Source organism: Nannobrachium achirus (genome assembly GCF_963921795.1).
Source record: "Nannobrachium achirus genome assembly, chromosome: 15".
In the NCBI taxonomy this organism is placed as follows: Eukaryota; Metazoa; Chordata; class Actinopteri; order Myctophiformes; family Myctophidae; genus Nannobrachium; species Nannobrachium achirus.
In genome coordinates this window covers 44,112,703-44,134,736 of record NC_137822.1, presented here as the reverse complement: position 1 = coordinate 44,134,736, position 22,034 = coordinate 44,112,703, and the positions used below count along the sequence as shown (strand labels likewise).

The following is a 22,034-nucleotide window of genomic DNA, read 5'->3' as shown; positions in this document are numbered from 1 at the left end:
ACCTTTTTTTTCTTTACTGATTATATTGTTTTTTAGATTGATTTTATTATATTATGTAATCAATACAATATATTCAATACAATATAATACAAATTGTATTGTATTGATTATATTGTATTGATTAAATTGTTTTTTAGATTGATATTCATATGTATTTGTTATATTGTTGCTGATGTTCTGACATATTTTCTTGTTTATTATAGTGACTAGAATTTCGGGCCCCCTTCGGGGGCCCTCAAATCTAGAGCTCGGGCCCCCTCCGGGGGCCCTCACGGTATACCAGCAATCAAATGGATTTGTAATGGGCAAATATGGGTAGTTCTTTTTTTGAGAAAAAAAATTTTTTTGAGAAAAAAATTAATTTTTGAGAAAAAAAAAGTTTTTTGAAAAAAAAAGTTCTTTGAAAAAAAAAAGTTTTTTGAAAAAAATAAAAGTTTTGGCCTAATTGTGTTATTATTATTACTATAATAGGCCTGCCAATGTTTTATTTTCATTATTTCAATGTTTTCATTTTAGCAACACACACACACACACACCCCTACACACACACACACACACACGCACACACACACACACACACACACACACACACACACACACACACACACACACACACACACACACACAGACAGACAGACAGACAGACAGACAGACAGACAGTATGTTGCTGTGAAGAGGTGAGTGGGCCGAACTCTAGAGGTGAGTGGCCCGAAGGGCCGCCAACTTCTTGTAAGATACAGGCTCTCGGCTAGCTAGGCTGTCGCTGCTGCACGGCCGTCACTGCTGAAGCAAACTGTAACCTGATACTTTGGTGACGAAAATTGCGTAGGAGACACTCTGGGGAAAGATTTGCATAGCAAACCCACACATTACTTTTCTACAAAGTGTACATCGTGCGAATACAATAGCTTCAGGAGAAGCTGCTAGGAACATTGGGGTAAAAATGCGCGATTTTTGTGCAAAAGGTGGAGTCTTTAGATGCAGTGTAAATGTGATTCTATCGCGCAGGATGCTTAAAAAATACTTAAAGAGGGTCGCTGTGGGTTATGGCTGCTGAGATGTATTACCTGCTTATTGTAAGTCGCTTTGGATTAAAAGCGTCTGCTAAATGCCTAAACTGTAAACTGTGTGTGTGCTGGTACAGTGTGAACTGGCTCAGCCATGCTTCAGAGCAGAGGGGTGTGTGAACACTGCCAGAGGGTTCAGCTGTGAGCCTTGTCCTCTGGGCTACACTGGACCCCCCCTCAGTGGGACCGGAGTGGACTACGCCAAGAAACACCACCAGGTAGGAGCACACACCACACACAACTTATTTGGATTTGGATTTTTTTTTTTATTAACACTTTGCCGTCCGAAATAGAATGGTGGTTGGTAGATTAGCCGTGAGATTTCTATTATTGTATTGTGATCTGAGACATAATATTATGTTTATAAACATGACCCCGCCGCCCTTCCTTCTTGGACAGCGACGTTGTTTTTGGAGCTGTGTGAAGCACAGGCTCCCTATACGTGGCCGTGTGGGTCTGTCTGTCTGTGTGTGTGTGTGTCTGTATGTAGCCTGAACTTCCTAAACTTCGTTTTGCCACCACACACTCGCGCCATATGTCAAATCGACCGGCTTACTCGGGAATCGTGGGCTAGTAACTTGCTAAGAGAAAGGTTCAATAGTTTAATTGATATTAATTTATTAGTGAATTAATTTTCCCCATTGACTTATAATGGGAATCGCAAAAACTCACATTCAATTATTTGTCTCTCGCAAACCATAGGGGCTAGAGTTTCAAGACTTGGAGAGGAGGTTCATAATGATTTCAAGGATTAAATAAAAAATAATTGTGTCATTTGGCCGCATGGTGGCGCCATAACACCCCACTTTACGTTTTGGCCTGTAACTCTTGAACCGTAGGTCGGAAAATTAAAAATATTTTTTCCCTGGATTCCTTGGGTCATGACGCATCTCCCCATATAGGCCACGCCCATTTGCGCCATGATAGATTTTCCGCCATCTTGAATTTTCTCCAAAACACACTTTTTGCTCCTTTTCCTACATTTTCTTCAAATGTCACAAAAATCGGTACACATGATCCACACACACACACACACACACACACACACACACACACACACACACACACACACACACACACACACACACACACACAGCTCCACTTCACACGGGTGTGATTTTTTCTTTTTTTTTCCCCCCAGGTCATAAACTCACCGTGATTATCTGGTTCTCCGTTGGGATAGAATGGGGTAAATGTCCCCGCAAATAGTCCATGTGTGACTCAAAAGCAGAACTGAAGATTTTCGCTAGCATAGCCCCTAGCATGGCTGCTGTAGAAGCACCAGGGTAGAGACAGTAACCGAATAGGGTAATGTGCCTTGGAAAAGGAAAGGCCAATGACATCACTTCTGCTTCATGTCAGCCCAGCCATGAGCTATCAATGCACGAGTGGTGACTAGGGAAGGTTAGACGATCGCCGATTTTCGGATCAAAATCATTTATTCCGGTTTTAATGACAAAGTCCGGGAAAGTACGACGTGGCTGAGACTCCCCGCTGGGATGTGCGATAGGGTACGGTTTTAACATTAAGGGGCTCCCCGTGGCTTTGAAAGGGTTAATATTATTATTATTCATGTTTTCAATTAGTTGTTTTTTAAAGATGTGGTGCCATGATTCCCCCCCCCCCCCCCCCCCCTAAAACATGATTATCAGGCATTATGATTATACTTAACCTAGTAAACTGTGTACGAGGCTAGAATATACTAGGAGGAAGATTATTTTCCAAAAAAGCTTAAAATTATGTTTTTATGTGGCCACACCCACCTGTTCATTAAGTATGCCTGGTTGTCATGGTGGGTGGTGACCCAGCTGAAGTTAGCATCATTGTTGAGTTCAGTTGGGCCTTTTGACTTAGTGGCTTTCAGCTTTCAGGAAGTAACCAAAAATACACAGGGAAGGCAAATCCGCACATTATAACCACACCTGGGGGTCTATTAGAATAACGTTAACTCCATAGACACATAGAAAACAGAAAAAGTACAAAACTATGCCACCACCTATTTAAAGCAGATTTCCTAGTTTAGTTATGACGATACACACACACAGAGATATGCGTAATGTATAGATATATTTATTGTGATGTTAACCCTTGTTTTTGTTGATGTAGATGAGTGAGAGTTAGTTAACCTTGTTGTTTATGTGTGCAGCTGTGTACAGATGTAGATGAGTGTGCTGACTCATCCAGCAGCTGTGTTCCCAACTCTGTTTGTATCAACACCGAGGTTAGTGTGTTTTTGTTTGTTTTTGTTGCATTCCTAAGCCAATAACTGTCATCAAATAATGTTTTGGGGATATAATCTTTTGGGGGTGTACTTCTCCCCATGCACCAGCAGGGGTCGTACAGGTGTGGCGAGTGTAAGGATGGTTACCATGGGAACCAGACCGTGGGGTGTTCCCTGCGTCGCTCCTGTGCAGCGCTGGGGGTCAACCCATGTGACCCCAACGCTCGCTGTGACCTGGAGCGCACCGGGGATGTGTCCTGTCGGGTTAGTCTGCCTGTCTGTTTGTTTACTGTCTGTCTGTCTGTCTGTCTGTCTGTCTGTCTGTCTGTCTGTCTGTCTGTCTGTGTCTGTCTACACTGTAGGCTCTACAGCAGGGGTCCCCAAACTTTTTTGTCTCAGGGCACCCCATGAATATTTTTTTAATCCGAGGCACCCCTACATTATAATTTTCACTCCCAGCACCTTATATTTATAGCATATCGTCGTTGTCGGGTGGAAACCTTGTATGTCCAAAACCGTTCGTTTTGTATTTATCATCTATAAAATGTACTAAACTAGTGAAAACAGCAGATCTACAAGCACACAACGCCGTTGTGTGCTTGTCGGCTGTTTTCACTAGTTTTGTGCGACGGTCTTGTATGATGAAGCAGGGCAAAAGACATACACATTTGAAACTTGCAGATACGAGGTTTCTGCCCGACAGTGACGATATTTTAGCGATTATGTTGCGAGAAAAACGTTGAGATAATAGCCATTTTGGTTAGAACTGACTGAAAATAACTTTGTATACTTCAAGTTTAAAATTATACTAAATCATATTTTTTTCAAGTGTCCAAATAAATTCCAAATATTATCAAATGATCTCGCGGCACCCCAGGACTGCTGTCAAGGCACCCCAGGGTGCCCCATCACCCACTTTGAAAACCCCTGTTCTACAGTCTGTCTGTCTGTCTGACATGTTTCCTATTTGTTTTGAGCCCCTTCAAGTCTCACCATCTACTATAAAATGGTAAATGGTGCATTTACATAGCACCTTTATCCAAGGCACTTTACATAGATTGTGCATTACATTCACCCATTCACACACACACACACACACACACACACACACACACACACACACACACACACACACACACACACACACACACACACACACACACACACACCGATGGCAGAGGAAACCATGCAAGGCTCTGAAGTGTTCCAACATTTAACACCAGCGCAACAGGTCATTTAAAATTATTATCCAAATAAGGTAGAGAAGAAAACTACTTATACTGTATGCTCTAATTTGATATTCAACAAAACCTGTGGTTTATAAATGCATACAGCTACTGTATTACTGCTACTGCTCAACCTTAAGTTGAGCAGTAGTTGAGCACTAAGTTGAGCAGTTTTGTGATGTCAGGATTGAAAGAAGTTTACCATGGTTGCTCTTCATGTGTCAGTGTAACATTGTATATAGATCTAATATGATGTTCTGTTATGTTTCAGTGTAACGTTGGCTGGGCGGGGAACGGGAACACCTGTGGCCTGGACTCTGACATTGATGGATACCCAGACTCTGCTCTGCCCTGCATGGATAACGACATCCACTGTAGAGCTGTGAGTATCTACTACTTTATGTTTAAATAGCAGATCTACAAGCTCACAATGTGTCGCGTTGTGAGCAGATCAACAACTTTCATGTAGCCTGTGTATACTGTAGGGTAACTATACTGTACATGGGGCGCCCGCTGGCCTACTGGTCCAGGCGCGTACCAAATAGGCTCTGATGCCTGACAGCATGTTGCGGGTTCGAGTACCGATCCCGACGACCCTTGCTGCGTGTCATTCCCCTTCTCTCCCCGTTTCTCCCATCTACCGACTGTACTGTCAATAATATATATGTTACAGTCAGTTTGGGTAACTCAGTGAGACTGGGGTAAGAGCACTCGTTTTGTCGTTCACCACACACGACTATCAATTCACCTTGATAGTCTCTTATCAGCGCACCTGTGTAATTCTGCGTAGTCACCATGAGATGGCGACAACAGCCATTCACTTGTGTAGTCGCTGACGTCACTTGTTTGCGACACCTCTTTCGTTGTTTATCTACTAGCCTAGATCAGCTGTGTTTAGCCATTAGCTTACTATGCCTAACTCTAACCATAACCCTAACTTTAACCTCAGTAAAACTATGCCTAACCCTAACCCTAACCTCCGTGGGGTGAGGCACTATCATTCCTGCCGACGCTACGTTGTCGTTGTTGTTGTTGTTGTGGATCAAAGCGACCGCTTGTTCCGCCCCGCACCGCACGACAAGCGCTCCTGTTCTCAATTTCACTGAAACTCAAAAAAACGGTGACATATATATACATATACATGGGGGCTAAGTGTGTGCGCGTGCGTGTGTGTGTGTGTGTGTGCAGGATAACTGTGTGAACACTCCTAACTCGGGTCAGGAGGACGCAGACGGGGACGGTGTGGGGGACCAGTGTGACGAGGACGCAGACGGAGACGGCATCAAGAACGTGGAAGTACGTTGCGTCACCGCTCTTTACGTTGGAACGTTGTTAACCCTGCAAGACCCGAATTAATTTCTACTTGCCAAAAAAAATTGAAAAAAGTCAGATGGTGTTGTAGGAGTCCTAATCAGAGGAAAATGTAATGTTTAAAAATTAATAATGTTTTTGTAAGGTTTTATAGACATAAATCATAAATCATGCTCTAATTTGCATTTTGGGGATATCTTTCACAATAATAACATATGTACGTATGTTCAAGACATTCTAATGATCGCCAAAAAAAATATTACAGGCATTTTACTTATGTTTTAGTGAGGAATAGCTTCAGTTAAAAAGTGAGATCTTGTTCGTCCAGACGCAGGAATTTCAACTTCTCTGGGAGGTGTGAATGTCAGCCTCTGTGGGGGGTATTTATATCGTGGCCAATGGCATTGTAATACTAAACAATAGGATTTAATGCTGATGTTAATGTGAAAAAAGAACAGGAAAACTAATTATAAAATGTTTTTAAAAATGATTTAAAAAATGTTGCCAAAAAGCATCGCAGGGTTTTTAACTAGAAAGATGCAATTCTGCGAAAATGCGAGTGTGGCTGCCTATTGATAGGCTTTACGTGATGTCATGTGGCTCTGAAGCATGACCTTTTCATATCAAGGTCCATTATTTATTCAGCATTTGAACCACGGAACCACTGTTTGATGACATTTAGCCTCTCAGAACCCAAAAGAATATGTTGTTATCGTTTGATAAAGATTTTGTCCACAATTCCATGCTGTATTGATGTTGGTACCATAGGAGAGACAACAGGCAAAACGTTGATCAACATAGCAATTCTCGGTTTCACGTTACACTCTCAAGAGTTTGGGTCAGTTTGGTTACCAACTCTCCATCATTGAGCTGGGGACCACCTGGAACCCCCTCAAGGACTGCTGGTGGTCCCCGGACCACTGGTTGAGAACCACTGCCATAAACGAATCATCCAAAGATAACGCTGTAATTTTGACAGCCCTACTAATGCTCACATATCGTAGCATTATATTCTACATGTGGCTGCATCATAACCAGGGTGTTTCTTCTCTTTGTGTCCTGGCAGGACAACTGTCGTCTGGTCCCCAACAGAGACCAACAGAACTCGGACACAGACTCCTACGGTGACGCGTGTGACAACTGTCCCAACGTCCCCAACAGCAACCAGAAAGACACCGATGGAAACGGAGCCGGGGACACCTGTGACAACGATATCGACGGAGATGGTACGACGTTCAAACGTGTATAAAACAAGTAAAATGCCATAATGGCGAGTGGCGACCGTAGGGACAAGATGATCAAATAATGTGTGTTTTTGAGCGGTGGTAAACCGCTCCATAGAGTGGCTGTGCGTGTGTCTGTAGCCACTTTTCCCTCAGCGTTTTGCCATAGCAATGTGTGTGTGTGTGTGTAGCCTGTATTACATCACCAGTTACATCCTTGACCTATATCCTAGTTTATGCAAGCATGACCACCGCTCACTTCACATTGGGTGTGATTTTTCTTTAATAAAGTGATATGAGGTCAATGAGGAGGCATTTATAAACAAAGACATTCAATTACATTTATTTGAGTAACTGTCTGCAGCCCTTGCAACTTTGCAAGCGTTGGGACAACTTGTGAGCTTGTAGATCGGCTATTTATGTGTATAAAATAAATGTACATTTACATTCAAATGACCTTATGATGTGCTGTCAAATACCACAGGAAGAAGTAATTGAAAATCTTTTGAAACACGGTCTAGTCTCGGACACAGCAGAGAAAGGAAGGGAACCCCCTACTAGTAGTAGAAATAAGTAGGAAAAAAAAACACTTTCATACTTTTATCACCCCTTTCTCCATTGATGCGTTAGTCTGTGTGGTCTGATGTGTGCAATTTCCACACGATTCCGTCAACAGTCCTTGGTTTGCCTGGGCCACAGGGTAGTGGTCCAGGCACCTAGGCTGGTAATCCAGCCCTTGCAGCGTCGCAGGTTCGATTCCCGATCCTGACGACCTCTCTCTCCCTGTTTCCTGTCAGCCTATTGTACACCTATCAATAAAGGCAGAAAAAAGCCCCATGTCGTAGTGGCTCAGGAGGTAGAATGGGAATGTCCAGCTCTATCCAATCAGAGTAGAGAAGTCATACAGGATATCGAATAAGATAAACTGGAATAGTGGAAGAATCAGAAGTGATTAAACACATAAATGAGCAGACACACTTGGAAATGGAACACTGTAAGGGTCGATTCATATTCCACTTTTAGAGACGAGTTCAATTTGTCTCTGTCTAAACTACAATATGATGTCCTTCAGAGGTTCGGGGGAGCAGGAACTGTCATCGCAAGTTACTATGAAAAGCTCCACCGGCTGTCTGTCCGTCACGTCACACTTTTGCCCCTACTCTTATCTCCGCCACCGTTGCCCCTATCCATGCCAAACTTTGCACACACACTTCTTGGATGGTAAATCACTACCTCGGCCCCTGCCACCACCAGGACGATGTTTTGAACACTGCTCCTACATATTTTGCCCTAAAATCATGCAAAGCGGTACACAGTATCTCTAAAGTCATGTCATCAACATGGATCTGTCCCATTTCCCATATTCCCTCCTGATTGGCTGCGATTGCCTTCTAAAGTTTGTGTATGCGACGTGACGGGCACTTATCTCCCGATTAGGGAGTCTTACTAGTTAATTCAGCTGTTCGGTTCTGCCGAGATTTTGTGACATAAATTTGGCTTTAAAAGGGGAGTATGCATCGGCCCTTAAACTGACACTGATGATCTTTCCTCCTTTTACGTATTCTCCCCCAAATATCACTTCAATAAATGTACCATCCTGAAATAAACAACAAACAAAGCAGGTGGCCTTAAACTCTGTGTGCTTGTTTGTTGTTGTTTTAACCTGCTGCTCATTGTAGGCATCCCCAGCATAAAGAGCACATGTCCCACTGTTCTCCTCCACTGTGTCCTCTCTTCCTCCAGGCATTCCCAACGTCCTGGACAACTGTCCTCGTGTCCCCAACCCCATGCAGACGGACCGGGACGGGGACGGCGTCGGGGACGCCTGTGACAGCTGCCCCGATGTCAACGACCCCATGCAGGTCAGAACTACACCACAGTGGGGGGCATTCTGGGTCCCATGGCTGTTGCCTCCCCTCAGCGTTCACGTTTAACCCCAAAATGCACTTCTTCTCACAACATTCTTTTGCAACATGACCTTAAAGGACAACTTTGTTTTTTTTACAACAAGGTTTGGTATTTTATTTTTGTAAATAGAGAAAACAAAAGATGAGTGTTAAAATGTTTTTGTTTGCTGCTTTCTAGCGTTTTAGCAGTTTTAATGATTTTGATTTCAGTGTATACAAGTGGCTAAATATGTCTTTTTAGACACAATAAGCCCATTCCCAAGATGCACCGCAATCATTCATGGGCAGATGTGACATATATTTAGCCACTTGTACACATGCACCCACCCACTGAAATCAAAATGGCAAATAGAAAGCAGTCATCTTTTGTTTCCTCTATTTACAATCTAAAATATGAACCCTTGTCCCATTGTCCTTTAACTCTCTGGCCTATTGTTTTAATCTATTATGACCTGTGGCGGATTCTACGAATTCCCTCTAAATTGAGCCCAGGAAATGGCTTATTCATTCTCTGTCTTTGTCATTGTGTCTGATCTGTGTGTGTGTGTGTGTGTGTGTGTGTGTGGGTGTGGGTGTGGGTGTGCGTGCGTGCGTGTGCAGTCTGATCTAGACAACGATCTGGTGGGTGACGTGTGTGACACCAACCAGGACATGTGAGTAATGCTTATAGTTTAATTTTAATGTTGCATAACATGTGTCATATTTAAAATGGAATATTGTCACCGTCGGGTTAATCTCGCGTAGCCAGGCAACGATTCCACAATTCTATAGAATAATATCCACCTGTTTCCGTGAGAATTTACTGTAGCATTATTTGCGGGACACTTCCGGTTAACAGCAGACATACAAGCTCACGTCGCGTCGCAGATGCGAGCTTGTAGATCACTCTCGGCTGCGGCGCCGGAAGTTGCCTGCCCATTCAGGCTCCACCAAAACCCTTAGCACTACTGTAAAATCAATGTCCATACATGAAGCTAGTTAGCATTTGTTTTTTAGGTTTTTTAGAAACCTTTTTTATTATTTTATTTTTCTTTACAGATTATATTGTTTTTCTAGATAGATATTCATTTGCATGTGTTATATTGCTGTTGATGTACTGACATTTAATCTTGTTTATTATTGTGATATTTTATCTGCTTATTGTAAATCGCTTTGGATTAAAGCGTCTGCTAAATGCCTAAACTGTAAACTGTATTCTGCGCAATGCACAATGGGATGTAGGAAAGTTGTGGATAGAGTCTGGGTATAAAGAGACATCCAAACGTTTCCATCATCATTCCATCATCGCCATCGTTTCAGGGACGGAGACGGCCATCAGGACACGAGGGACAACTGTCCCCAGGTCCCCAACAGCTCCCAGCTGGACTCGGACAACGACGGCCAGGGGGACGAGTGTGACGACGATGACGACAACGACGGAGTCCCCGACACCGTGCCGCCCGGACCCGACAACTGTCGTCTGATCGCCAACCCCAGCCAGACTGATACAGATGGTACAAACTACCTATAATATATATACAGTATACATATATACAACCCCAGCCAGACTGATACAGACGGTACAAACTACCTACAAGTAGAGTAATCCAAGTTTGAACTTACTGGAATAGAAGGTTTTTAATTCTCGCCTAAATATTGTCTATAAATAGATGCCTGCATAACACTGTTATTGTCATATAGTAGCTGGAAAACACAACATGGCCAAAGTTTGAAGCCTTACCTAGCCCAATTTCAAAGGACATGATAAAACTACAGAATATGAATATTTTACACATGTTTTGCTAAGTGTATGTCTAGGCGTTTTCATTTGGAGACATTTTCATATATCATATAAAAATGACAAAAGCCTAAAAAAAAGTCTAATAGACTGGATTTGTGTGTCTCACTAAAGGAGAGACCGCACCGATATAACACAATCCAACTGCCATTGGGGATAATGGTGTAGAAGTACTGTAGTGGCATTTTGCAAGTTGTGGCTTTTAAGTAGCAAATATCGCCCATCTACAAACAAAAAGGGTGTGAAGTGAGAGGTGCCTTTGGTGTCCACGTGTGCTCAGTGTAAATGGGCTGCTCAACAGTGGCCACTTGAAGGCTGCACAACAGCGCCACTTGAAGTTATCTCAGCGGTAATTCAGGCCATGCTGCAAACAAGTATGAACAAGCACTTGTCACAAAATATTAACTGCAATGGATACATTAGAACACAGGTTATTTTTTTACATTTCTTGAAAAGTAATGGTTTTGAACATACAAGGTTTCCAGCTGACAACAACTATATTAGGTGTTTGTTTATGACACCTCAGGAGACAGCATTGGGGACATGTGTGAGACAGATTTTTAATCATTCATTCTAAATGCTTGTCCCTCTCAGGAAACGGCATAGAGAATATGTGTGAGACAGATTGTTTTAATCATTCATTCTAAACGCTTGTCCTCTTCAGTAGACGGTGTAGGGGACATGTGTGAGACAGATAATGAATAATGTATTCATTCTAAATGATTGTCCAATCAGGAGACGGCATGGGGGACATGCATGAGACAGATTGTTTTAATTGTTCATTCTAAATGCTTGTCCAATCAGGCGACAGCGTGGGGGACATGTGTGAGACAGATTGTTTTAATCGTTCATTCTAAATGCTTGTCCCCTCAGGAGACGGCGTGGGGGACATGTGTGAGACGGACTTTGACAACGACTCGGTGGAGGACCGCATGGACGCGTGTCCAGAGAGCGCTGAGGTCACCATGACCGACTTCAGAGCCTTCCAGACCGTGGTCCTGGACCCAGAGGGAGACGCCCAGATAGACCCCAACTGGGTGGTCCTCAATAAGGTCAGATAGACCCCAACTGGGTGGTCCTCAATAAGGTCAGATAGACCCCCACTGACTGGGTGGTCCTCAATAAGGTCAGATAGACCCCCACTGACTGGGTGGTCCTCAACAAGGACAGATAGACCCCAACTGGGTGGTCCTCAATAAGGTCAGATAGACCCCCTCTGTGTGGGTGGTCCTCAATAAGGTCAGATAGACCCCAACTGGGTGGTCCTCAATAAGGTCAGATAGACCCCAACTGGGTGGTCCTCAATAAGGTCAGATAGACCCCAACTGGGTGGTCCTCAATAAGGTCAGATAAACCCCAACTGGGTGGTCCTCAATAAGGTTAGATAGACCCCAACTGGGTGGTCCTCAATAAGGTCAGATAGACCCCAAGTGGGTGGTCCTCAATAAGGTCTTTATTCTTAAATACTTAATTTCCCATTCATTTGTATGTTTTTTATTTCTTTTTAAAGGGGATCTAGGCAAGTATATGTGTATACAAACACGTTTAGCCCTCCTTTCTTTGACAGGCATCAAACAGGTAGTACAGCCATACAGCCATGAGCTGTATTTTGTGCAAGGAAACACCACAGCACAATAATATAGTGACTGATAAAGGAAAATGTACAGTATATACATATATGTTAATTGTAGTCTTAAAGTTACATAGTTTCCATTTAACTTCTGTCTTTTCAATTTCAGTTAGTTTTAATTTGTGTGTGTAGATGTAAACGGTAACCAGATCGCTCAGCCCAATTCACACTCGCCCTCATTTTCCTTCCACCGGCCGATCGGTGAGGCGGCTTTTGTATTCTGGTATTTGTTTTACTGAGGATAAGCTTTGAAATAAGTTTAGGGTTGGCATTCTGGTATTCATGTACACTACTGGTGAGAGTGCAGATGCAATGTGGTCCCTGGAGTGAGAGTGTGAATCGAGTTGCCCTCTTCCTTATCCTCGTTATAGTCACACCTCCACACCTCTGTTCCATTTATCACTGTTTTAATGTAGCTATAGTCTACATACAGCACTATAATGCATAGTTCTGCATGAATCTTACCCCTGACTAATGCACATTACAATAGGAAAACTAAAACTGACTCCATTGTGCATTGTTTTCATGGTCCTTAGAGCATTGCTTTGATTGTTCTTGTGGTTTCAGGGGATGGAGATGGTTCAGACCATGAACAGTGATCCAGGATTGGCTATAGGTGAGTCGTGTCACAGTCCTATTTCCTTATTGACAATGGTCATATGTACCCATTTCAGTGAAGCAAAAAACTATGGCACCCCATCTTTAACACTAATCTCATGTCATGTCCTGTCCTGTCCTGTCCTGTCCTGTCCTGTCCTGTCCTGTCCTGTCCTGTCCTGTCCTGTCCTGTCCTGTCCAGGCTACAGTGCGTTCAACGGGGTGGACTTTGAGGGGACGTTCCACGTCAACACGGCTACAGACGACGACTATGTGGGCTTCATCTTCGGCTACCAGGACTCTGGCAGCTTCTATGTGGTGATGTGGAAGCAGACGGAGCAGACCTACTGGCAGTCTCTGCCTTTCAGAGCCATGGCCCAGCCCGGTCTGCAGTTAAAGGTATATGAACCATGACCCAACTTGAGCCATGACCCAACCTAAACCATGACCCAACCTGAACCATGACCCAACCTAAACCATGACCCAACCTGAACCATGACCCAACCTAAACCATGACCCAACCTGAGCCATGGCCCAGCCCGGCCTGCAGTTAACGCTTTCAATGCCACCTTTTCACCACTAGAGGGCGCCCAGTGGCCATAGAAAACACCCATCCACAAGCGCTGTAACAGCACAAGCCGTGCGCAGCCATGACAAGCCTGAACACTTTCCTTTGTGTCATCAACAGGGACAGGATGAAGTTAGCTTGAAGTTAGCAATTGGCTACAAAGCATTTTAGAAGCCCTATTTTCGGCGATTTAGCCATGATTAAACCTTGCACACCTCATGGATATGCATGGAACAGAGAAAATTAGCTCTAAAGATCCTGGATTGCATTGGAGTAGATGGTAAATATCGGCGGCGCGACGCTCTCGTGGGCCGTCTAAACAGATGGCGGCCGGCGGCCCGGCTCGAAAAAATAAAAAAATATTTATATATATATTTTTTACAAATATATATTTTTTTTAAAAGCTGAACTAGTTCGGGATAGGCACCCAGGACGGTCCAAATTATCCCGAACTAGTTCGGGATAGGCACTAAAGCAGTTAAAGTTATGAACCATGACCCAACTTGAGCCATGACCCAACCTAAACCATGACCCAACCTGAACCATGACCCAACTTGAACCATGACCCAACCTGAACCATGACCCAACCTGAACCATGACCCAACCTAAACCATGACCCAACCTGAACCATGACCCAACCTAAACCATGACCCAACCTAAACCATGACCCAACCTGAACCATGACCCAACCTAAACCATGACCCAACCTGAACCATGACCCAACCTGAACCATGACCCAACCTAAACCATGACCCAACCTGAACCATGGCACAGCCTGGCCTGCAGCTAAAGGTACTAAACTAACAGACCTACTTGCATTCGGGAGCATGTCGATATTGCAACATAACACTTTTTTCTACGTTCCATTATTTCGACACTGGTCAATGCTAAACTGCCGACGCAGGTGAATGCTAACCTGGTGAATGTTAACCACTATGCCTAAACCTAACCCAAACCCTAACCTCAGTAAAACTATGCCTAAACCTAACCCTAAAACCTGTTCCAGGGTAGCCTATATTTTGAGTTAAAAAATGTTCCCCTTAAAAAAAATATATATATATATATTTAAGGATTTGCTCGATTGTTCATGATTTTGTTCTAAAATAGCTGATCTACCATCTCATCCTATAAGCTGCAAGTTTTGAGTAGCCAAAGTAAAATAATGGTTAATGGGTTAATACGACTGGGTTAAAGCGACTCATTAAAATGTCAATTCTAGCTTGAGTTATTTCGTTCATTTCAACTCATATAATCTAAAACATGCACAGGATGTACATAATGACCCGCACCACCATCTATGCTTGCAAAATGAACACTTCTATTATGCAAGGTTTCCGTCACAGACCTTCCTCAGACATCACTAACACACTAATACATACATGGGCAACTGGCGGCCCGGGGGCCACATGCGGCCCCCACCTTCACTCAATGCGGCCCACAGGTTCATATCAGAATACTGATATTAACTTGTATTATAGATTTCAGCTGTTACAATTCCAAACATACAACCCCACTTTAATGACTAGTAGTATTAAAATGTTATTCTACCACTTTTTCGAGTCACGTGTTCAAATACTGGATTCTGATTGGCTAAATTCCGGAGGTTATGAGAGAACTACTGCCGCAAAGTTTGTGTGTGAGGACTTGTCCGAGATCAATGAGCCTCAGTGTACATCCGGGGACTTCAGGAGGTAGTCGGAACACCTTTCCCCCAACCAACAAATGACCGTGGCAACGGTCCTATGTTCACTAACGTGCATGCTATAGTCGCCGATTTATTTGGATCCAATGCAATCCGCCAACTTTAAAGCCCCTTTTCTCTGAACCTATGCCTTTCTGGAAGCGAACAGCCTCTATTTACGGCCGGAACGGTACTTCTAACTGACGTTAGCTTAGCTGTAAGCTAGACGCATGGATTAGTATGGAGTTGGCGCCATCTGTTGGTGAGTAGAAGATGTTGTTGGTGGAACTATCTGCTGTCTCGCGGAAGTTTTATAGGCAATAATGATTGTAACTTAAGATCCTTGCAAGTTACAACTATGTGTTTTCTTTCATGTATAAGGGAAAAAGTGGTAGAAAAGCTATTTACCACTCGGGGTCGGACATTATGCTCTGATAATGTCCTGTGTTAAGGCCCATTCCCACTGGGCCAGATAACAGATATCTGGAGATATTTCTCCAGATATTTTTCCATGCAAAGTGGATGGTAGATACAGATAAAAAAAAATCTACCACAGATATTTGCCACAGATACTTTTATCTGTGGCAAATATTTTTTTTATCTGTATCTACCATCCACTTTGCATGGAAAAATATCTGGAGAAATATCTCCAGATATCTGTTATCTGGCCCAGTGGGAATGGGCCTTTAGGGTGTTATCGGACGAGGCATAATGTCCTCTCACTCGGGGTAAATTGCTTACGTCTTTTTTATGTCCAATGTATTTTTAATTAAGTTCATAAATTGTACATAAGTATAACTAAATGCATGTGAAATTAAACAAAATAAAAAAATAACAAAAGATAATTCAGTGCTCCAATTCAAAAGTAGCAAAAATAGCCGATCTACAAGCTCAAAAGTGTTGCGCTGCGACACGTTTTGAGCTTGTAGATCGGCTATTTTTGCTACTCATGGAGACAAGAGGTTTTTGCTCGACAGTAACAATATGCATTGTGGCCCTCTGGAGTGAGTGTGGAAATATAGTGGCCCTCGCCATCATCAAAGTTGCCCAACCCTGCACTATTATAACCCATGGTCGTCCGCAGGCGGTGAAGTCTCGTACGGGGCCCGGGGAGTTCCTGCGCAACGCCCTGTGGCACACGGGCGACACCCCGGGCGAGGTCACCCTGCTGTGGAAGGACCCCCGCAACGTGGGCTGGAGGGACAAGACCTCCTACCGCTGGAAGCTGCTGCACCGCCCGCAGGTGGGCTACATCAGGTGAGGCTCCACCCACACCACCTGCTCACATAGAGCGACACAGTAAACTGCCCATTCATTGACACCATAGGGTAGTGGTTCTCAACCTTTTCAGGCCGCGATATTTTAACTGGAGACCCCCCTCCCTGACGGGCACTAAGAGTTGAAGGCATTACATTTTGTATAACACGGTTCTATTGTGAAAATAGCAGATCTACATGCTCACAACGCCTCGCATTGCGAGGTGTCCTTCAATGTACTTTAGAAATGTGCAGATACCCGCTATACACTTAAACTTTATTTTGGTTTGTTTACTGTTGAGTGAGAAAACAATTTTAATAACGATCCCACAGAGAAGAACTGCATTACCCATACTGCTAAAAATACATCCGAGCGAGTTTACAAATTATGTATGATGCGCTATTTTAAAGATGAAGATAAGAGCGGCCGCAGAGGTGAAAATCACTGTGTGTCAGGCCATATCCTGGCCTGGATAACTAAACTGAGTGCTCTGCGGTGCAATTCACAATGGTTTATGGGATACATTCCAGGAACCTCTCCCTAGGAATGTCACAGAGGTCAGAGGGTGATGCTGTGTGTTGTCATAGTTACGGGGTGATGCTATGTGTCGTCATGGTTCCAGGGTGATGCAGTATGTTGTCATGGTTACAGGGTGATGCTGTGTGTTGTCATAGTTACGGGGTGATGCTATGTGTCGTCATGGTTACAGGGTGATGCTGTATGAAGGCATGGACCTGGTAGCAGACTCTGGGGTGGTGGTGGACAGCACCATGAGGGGAGGCAGGCTGGGGGTCTTCTGCTTCTCCCAGGAACAGATCATCTGGTCCAACCTGGGATACCGCTGCAATGGTACGCACACGCACGCACGCACGCACGCACGCACGCACACACACACACACACATTTTTGAACTTTCCTTCTTTTACTTTTCGTTCTTTGCCGGAACAGTAAGCCATTTCAGTCAGCACACTAACAACACAGGTCTATACAAGGGTGATAATCAATGGGGAGCATTATTACATGGCTACTTAAAAAATAAATTAATGAATGGACCCAGGTGCGTCCAGTGCAATGCAGTCGCCCCGGAAGACAACGGGAGGTGCTGATAAAATAGAATCAAGATCTGGTTACTGCTTTCTGTCTGTTTCTCGCCTTCAGATGTTTTCAATAGCATTCTTGAGCGCAATTTTTAGCTGACACTGTGTGTTTGTTTACATGACCTAGTCGGAAGCCTTAGGGATTTTTCGTGCTAATCAGTCTAAAAGCTCCAAATGTTGCACAGATGTAGCCCAAAACATTCCTTGGGCTACAAATGGCCCCAGAAAACGCCCAGAAAACTGTGAAAAGTGATGACTCATCACTTTCCATCACTAAACCATCATTTTCTTGGGCCATTTGTAGCCCAAGGAATGTTTTTTGTGCAAAACAAATGCTATGCTATGGATTCAGCTTCATGACAAACCCCTAGTTAGACCCCTCACATCCTACTTAAATACCCAGAAAAAAAGGTTTTCTGGGTATTTTCCTCCTGTATAGAAAGTTTGGCCGCTGTGGCGACCTCAAAGGTCGCCGACTCGGGCGCCCTACTAAATCATTAGAGCATACCCTGGGCTACATCTGTGTAAAATTTGGTGCTTTTAGACTGATTAGCACGAAATTACCATTCTATCTCCCTAAGGCCCTCGACTAACTGCCAAATGGCACAAAATGAGCCTCGTCTGTTATCGAGTTCAGAGGTCATTATTCACTGATCCTCCAATCAGAATCCAGCATGTTCATAATGTATTGTGTATGTTCCTGCAGACACTGTTCCAGAGGATTACCAGGTCTACCGGAGGTTCATCCACATCAAGGTGTGAGCTACGGTGCAGTGCTGCGTCCCGCCAGCGGAGGGGGCTGTTTCCTTGGTGACAGACAGGACTTGCTTCATCCTCCTCATAGATTTGATTGTTTTAAAGACCTGTGTATTGTTGTCATGACGATGACAACCCAAGACCTGAACACTATAATAACACATCACCTGTGCCTTTGTTTCATTGTGTTCATGTGTGTGTGTGCACACTAGGGCATTTTTCACGAATAGTGATTTTTAGTATTCGAATTATTCAACCTCAAAGTATTCCAATAGTCGAATATTCGACAGGACTGGCCAAACTGTCAAATATTAAGTAAGCAAGAGGTGAACATTGTGAAAATAGCCGATCTACATGTTCACAACACCTCGCAACGCGAGGCGTTGTGAGCATGTAGATCTGCTATTTTCAAAATATTAAAATTTAAATATTATATCTGCGGAACCGAGTCACATTAAATGTAATACCTACAATTCCAAGTGCTTGTCAGGGTGGGGGTCCCCAGTTCAAATATGTTTATTTTGGGGGTCACAGCCTAAAAAAGGTTTGAGAACCCCTGGTATAGAGCATTAACAAATTCATCCACCAGGGGCATTGACAGCACATTCTTATGACTTCCTATCTAGCCAAGCTTTATAAACTATATATATTTCTAAAGAGAAAAAAAATTAAAATAATAATAAGCGAATATTTGACTTCGGTGAACAATGTGGAATAGTGACTTTGATATTCGAATATTGGAATATTTGGTGAATGCCCTAGTGCACACACAAGTCTACACATTGTGTGATTCCGTAGACTCCTTGTAAATAAATTAAGTATTGCAGATGTTTAACAAAGATGTTAACTCTTGAGATCGTAAAATGAAACCAAATGGACCTGATTTAATGTTACGCTCTCAAGAGTTAAAGATCTACCGTATAAGGGTCCATTTGGTTACCAACTCAAGGACCACTGGTTGAAAACCAGTGATTTAGAGATTAGATTTAGGGTTAGGATTATTCATTTAGAGGTGAGATTTGAGCGTGCGTGTGCGTGTGTGTGTGTGTGTGTGTGTGTGCGTGTGCGTGTGTTTGTGTGCGTGCGTGCGTGTGCATGTGTGTGCGTGTGTGCACACGAGTGTGCGTGCGTGCGCATGTAGAGTTAATCCATTTTCACCTTATTAAACAACTACACAACTTTTTTGTTTTAAATAATTTGTATATTTGTCAACAAATCTAAAATATTGTCTTTTTTTTTATAAATGTCTTAGTTTTAGAACATTCCCTTGAAGTACAATTTTTAGTTAGCCTACCTTTACATTACTTTTACGTTTTTCAATACTTTATACCTCAGGCTCACAGCTTGTACAGCTGATGTGTTTTGAACGATTTGAACAGACAAAAAGGGAACAAATAAAAACCTGCATGAATAGTTTAACTTTTGCTACTTGACGATTTGATGCCAAAACTTTTGTAATTTTACTCAAGTAAAAATCTGAATACACAACTTTTACTTGTTTTTTATATTGGCTCTCAGTACGTCCCATCACAAGTCCACCAGTAGCAACTCACTATGCTATCTTCACTGTCGGGTGCAAACCTTGTGAGTCAGATTAGTATTTTTGGTGTAGCCTGTCACAACTCACTACCTAGTATACGTTTATACAAGTAATCTTCTATCACTCAGAAGACTAGAGGACGTTTGGAAGCCCTTCACTCACTGTTCTTTATCGAGTCATGACTGTATTTTGAAATGTCATTTTGATAGAATACTGATAAAACAATCAGGTTGGTCATGTGTGGCGAGGAGAAGAATTTGCAGTATGTTCATAAAACAAAAGCCACAGACCGGATGTAAAGTAAGATATCTGTAACTACAGATAACAGGGCGCCATAGACAGGACAGGACACAACGGGGGTGAAAAATGGACTTCAAAACTCCATGTGACATTAAATATTGATAAAGTTGAACTAGAAGGTGTAGATGTGAAATCAATCAAGACTTTTTGCTTTCCAGTCTTGTTTGAAAGGGAGTTTTAGTTTTAGTTTTGTTATATATGGTTTCAACAAGATTCAACAAGGTCAGAAACATTGCAAACATAGCAGATCACAACACCTTGTGAGCTTGTAGATTTGCTTTCTTATTTTTAAGGATACTTTCTCTATAAGCTTTAGTGTAAAGCTTTTGTGTAAAGCCTGTTTTTTATATTTATTTTAGTAAACTAAAAGGTTTCTTCTATTTTAATGTGGTCAGATTCTATGCTGGAACTGTTATACGCCCCGGGCGGACGGGTATAAAGCAGATACAATAGTATAATTTTGCACAAAGCTACATTTGATTTATTGTTCTATTAAGGAAGTCTGTCTTAGACTGTGCATATTGAACAACAACACATTGTACAAGCAATTTTTAATGAGAGGTGGTATATACATGCTTGTATTATTATTTACAGTGGCCTATTATGGAATGCTTGCTCTTTGACCGATACCAGGAAATCAAAGTGTTCCCAAAAGTGCCATGCGTGGGTGAGTACTGGGCGTGTACTGGTGAGTACTGGGCATGTACTGGTGAGTACTGGGCATGTACTGGTGAGTACTGGGCATGTACTGGTGAGTACTGGGCATGTACTGGTGAGTACTGGACATGTACTGGTGAGTACTGGGCATGTACTGTTGAGTACTGGGCGTGTACTGGTGAGTACTGGGCGTGTACTGGTGAGTACTGGGCATGTACTGGTGAGTACTGGGCATGTACTGGTGAGTACTGGGCATGTACTGGTGAGTACTGGACATGTACTGGTGAGTACTGGGCATGTACTGGTGAGTACTGGGCATGTACTGGTGAGTACTGGACATGTACTGGTGAGTACTGGGCATGTGGGTGAGTACTGGACATGTACTGGTGAGTACTGGGCATGTACTGGTGAGCACTGGGCATGTACTGGTGAGTACTGGACATGTACTGGTGAGCACTGGGCATGTACTGGTGAGTACTGGGCATGTACTAGTGAGCACTGGGCATGTACTGGTGAGTACTGGGCATGTACTGGTGAGTACTGGGCATGTACTAGTGAGCACTGGGCATGTACTGGTGAGTACTGGGCATGTACTGGTGAGTACTGGGCATGTACTGGTGAGCACTGGGCATGTACTGGTGAGTACTGGGCATGTACTGTTGAGCACTGGGCATGTACTGGTGAGTACTGGGCATGTACTGGTGAGTACTGGGCATGTACTGGTGAGTACTGGGCATGTACTGTTGAGTACTGGGCATGTACTGGTGAGCACTGGGCATGTACTGGTGAGTCCTGGGCATGTACTGTTGAGTACTGGGCATGTACTGGTGAGTACTGGGCATGTACTGGTGAGTACTGGGCATGTACTGGTGAGTACTGGACATGTACTGGTGAGTACTGGGCATGTACTGGGCATGTACTGGTGAGTACTGGACAGACATGTACTGGTGAGTACTGGGCATGTGGGTGAGTACTGGACATGTACTGGTGAGTACTGGGCATGTACTGGTGAGCACTGGGCATGTACTGGTGAGTACTGGACATGTACTGGTGAGCACTGGGCATGTACTGGTGAGCACTGGGCATGTACTAGTGAGCACTGGGCATGTACTGGTGAGTACTGGGCATGTACTAGTGAGCACTGGGCATGTACTGGTGAGTACTGGGCATGTACTGGTGAGTACTGGGCATGTACTGGTGAGCACTGGGCATGTACTGGT

The 22,034-nt window shown here is 43.4% G+C and overlaps 1 protein-coding gene across 1 annotated transcript; it reads left to right on the top strand.

Moving 5' to 3' along the window:
• Positions 1-1,144: 1,144 nt before the first annotated feature.
• LOC308299882 (thrombospondin-3b-like) lies at positions 1,145-18,323 on the top strand (the record flags this gene model as incomplete). Its single annotated transcript, XM_080743663.1, has 15 exons — positions 1,145-1,285; positions 3,214-3,288; positions 3,400-3,552; positions 4,786-4,896; positions 5,703-5,810; positions 6,892-7,051; positions 8,792-8,910; positions 9,556-9,608; positions 10,255-10,448; positions 11,606-11,784; positions 12,930-12,978; positions 13,162-13,358; positions 16,293-16,465; positions 17,175-17,314; positions 18,268-18,323. Coding segments are annotated over 15 exons (1,908 nt in total), but the record flags the coding sequence as incomplete, so codon positions are not given.
• Positions 18,324-22,034: the final 3,711 nt, after the last annotated feature.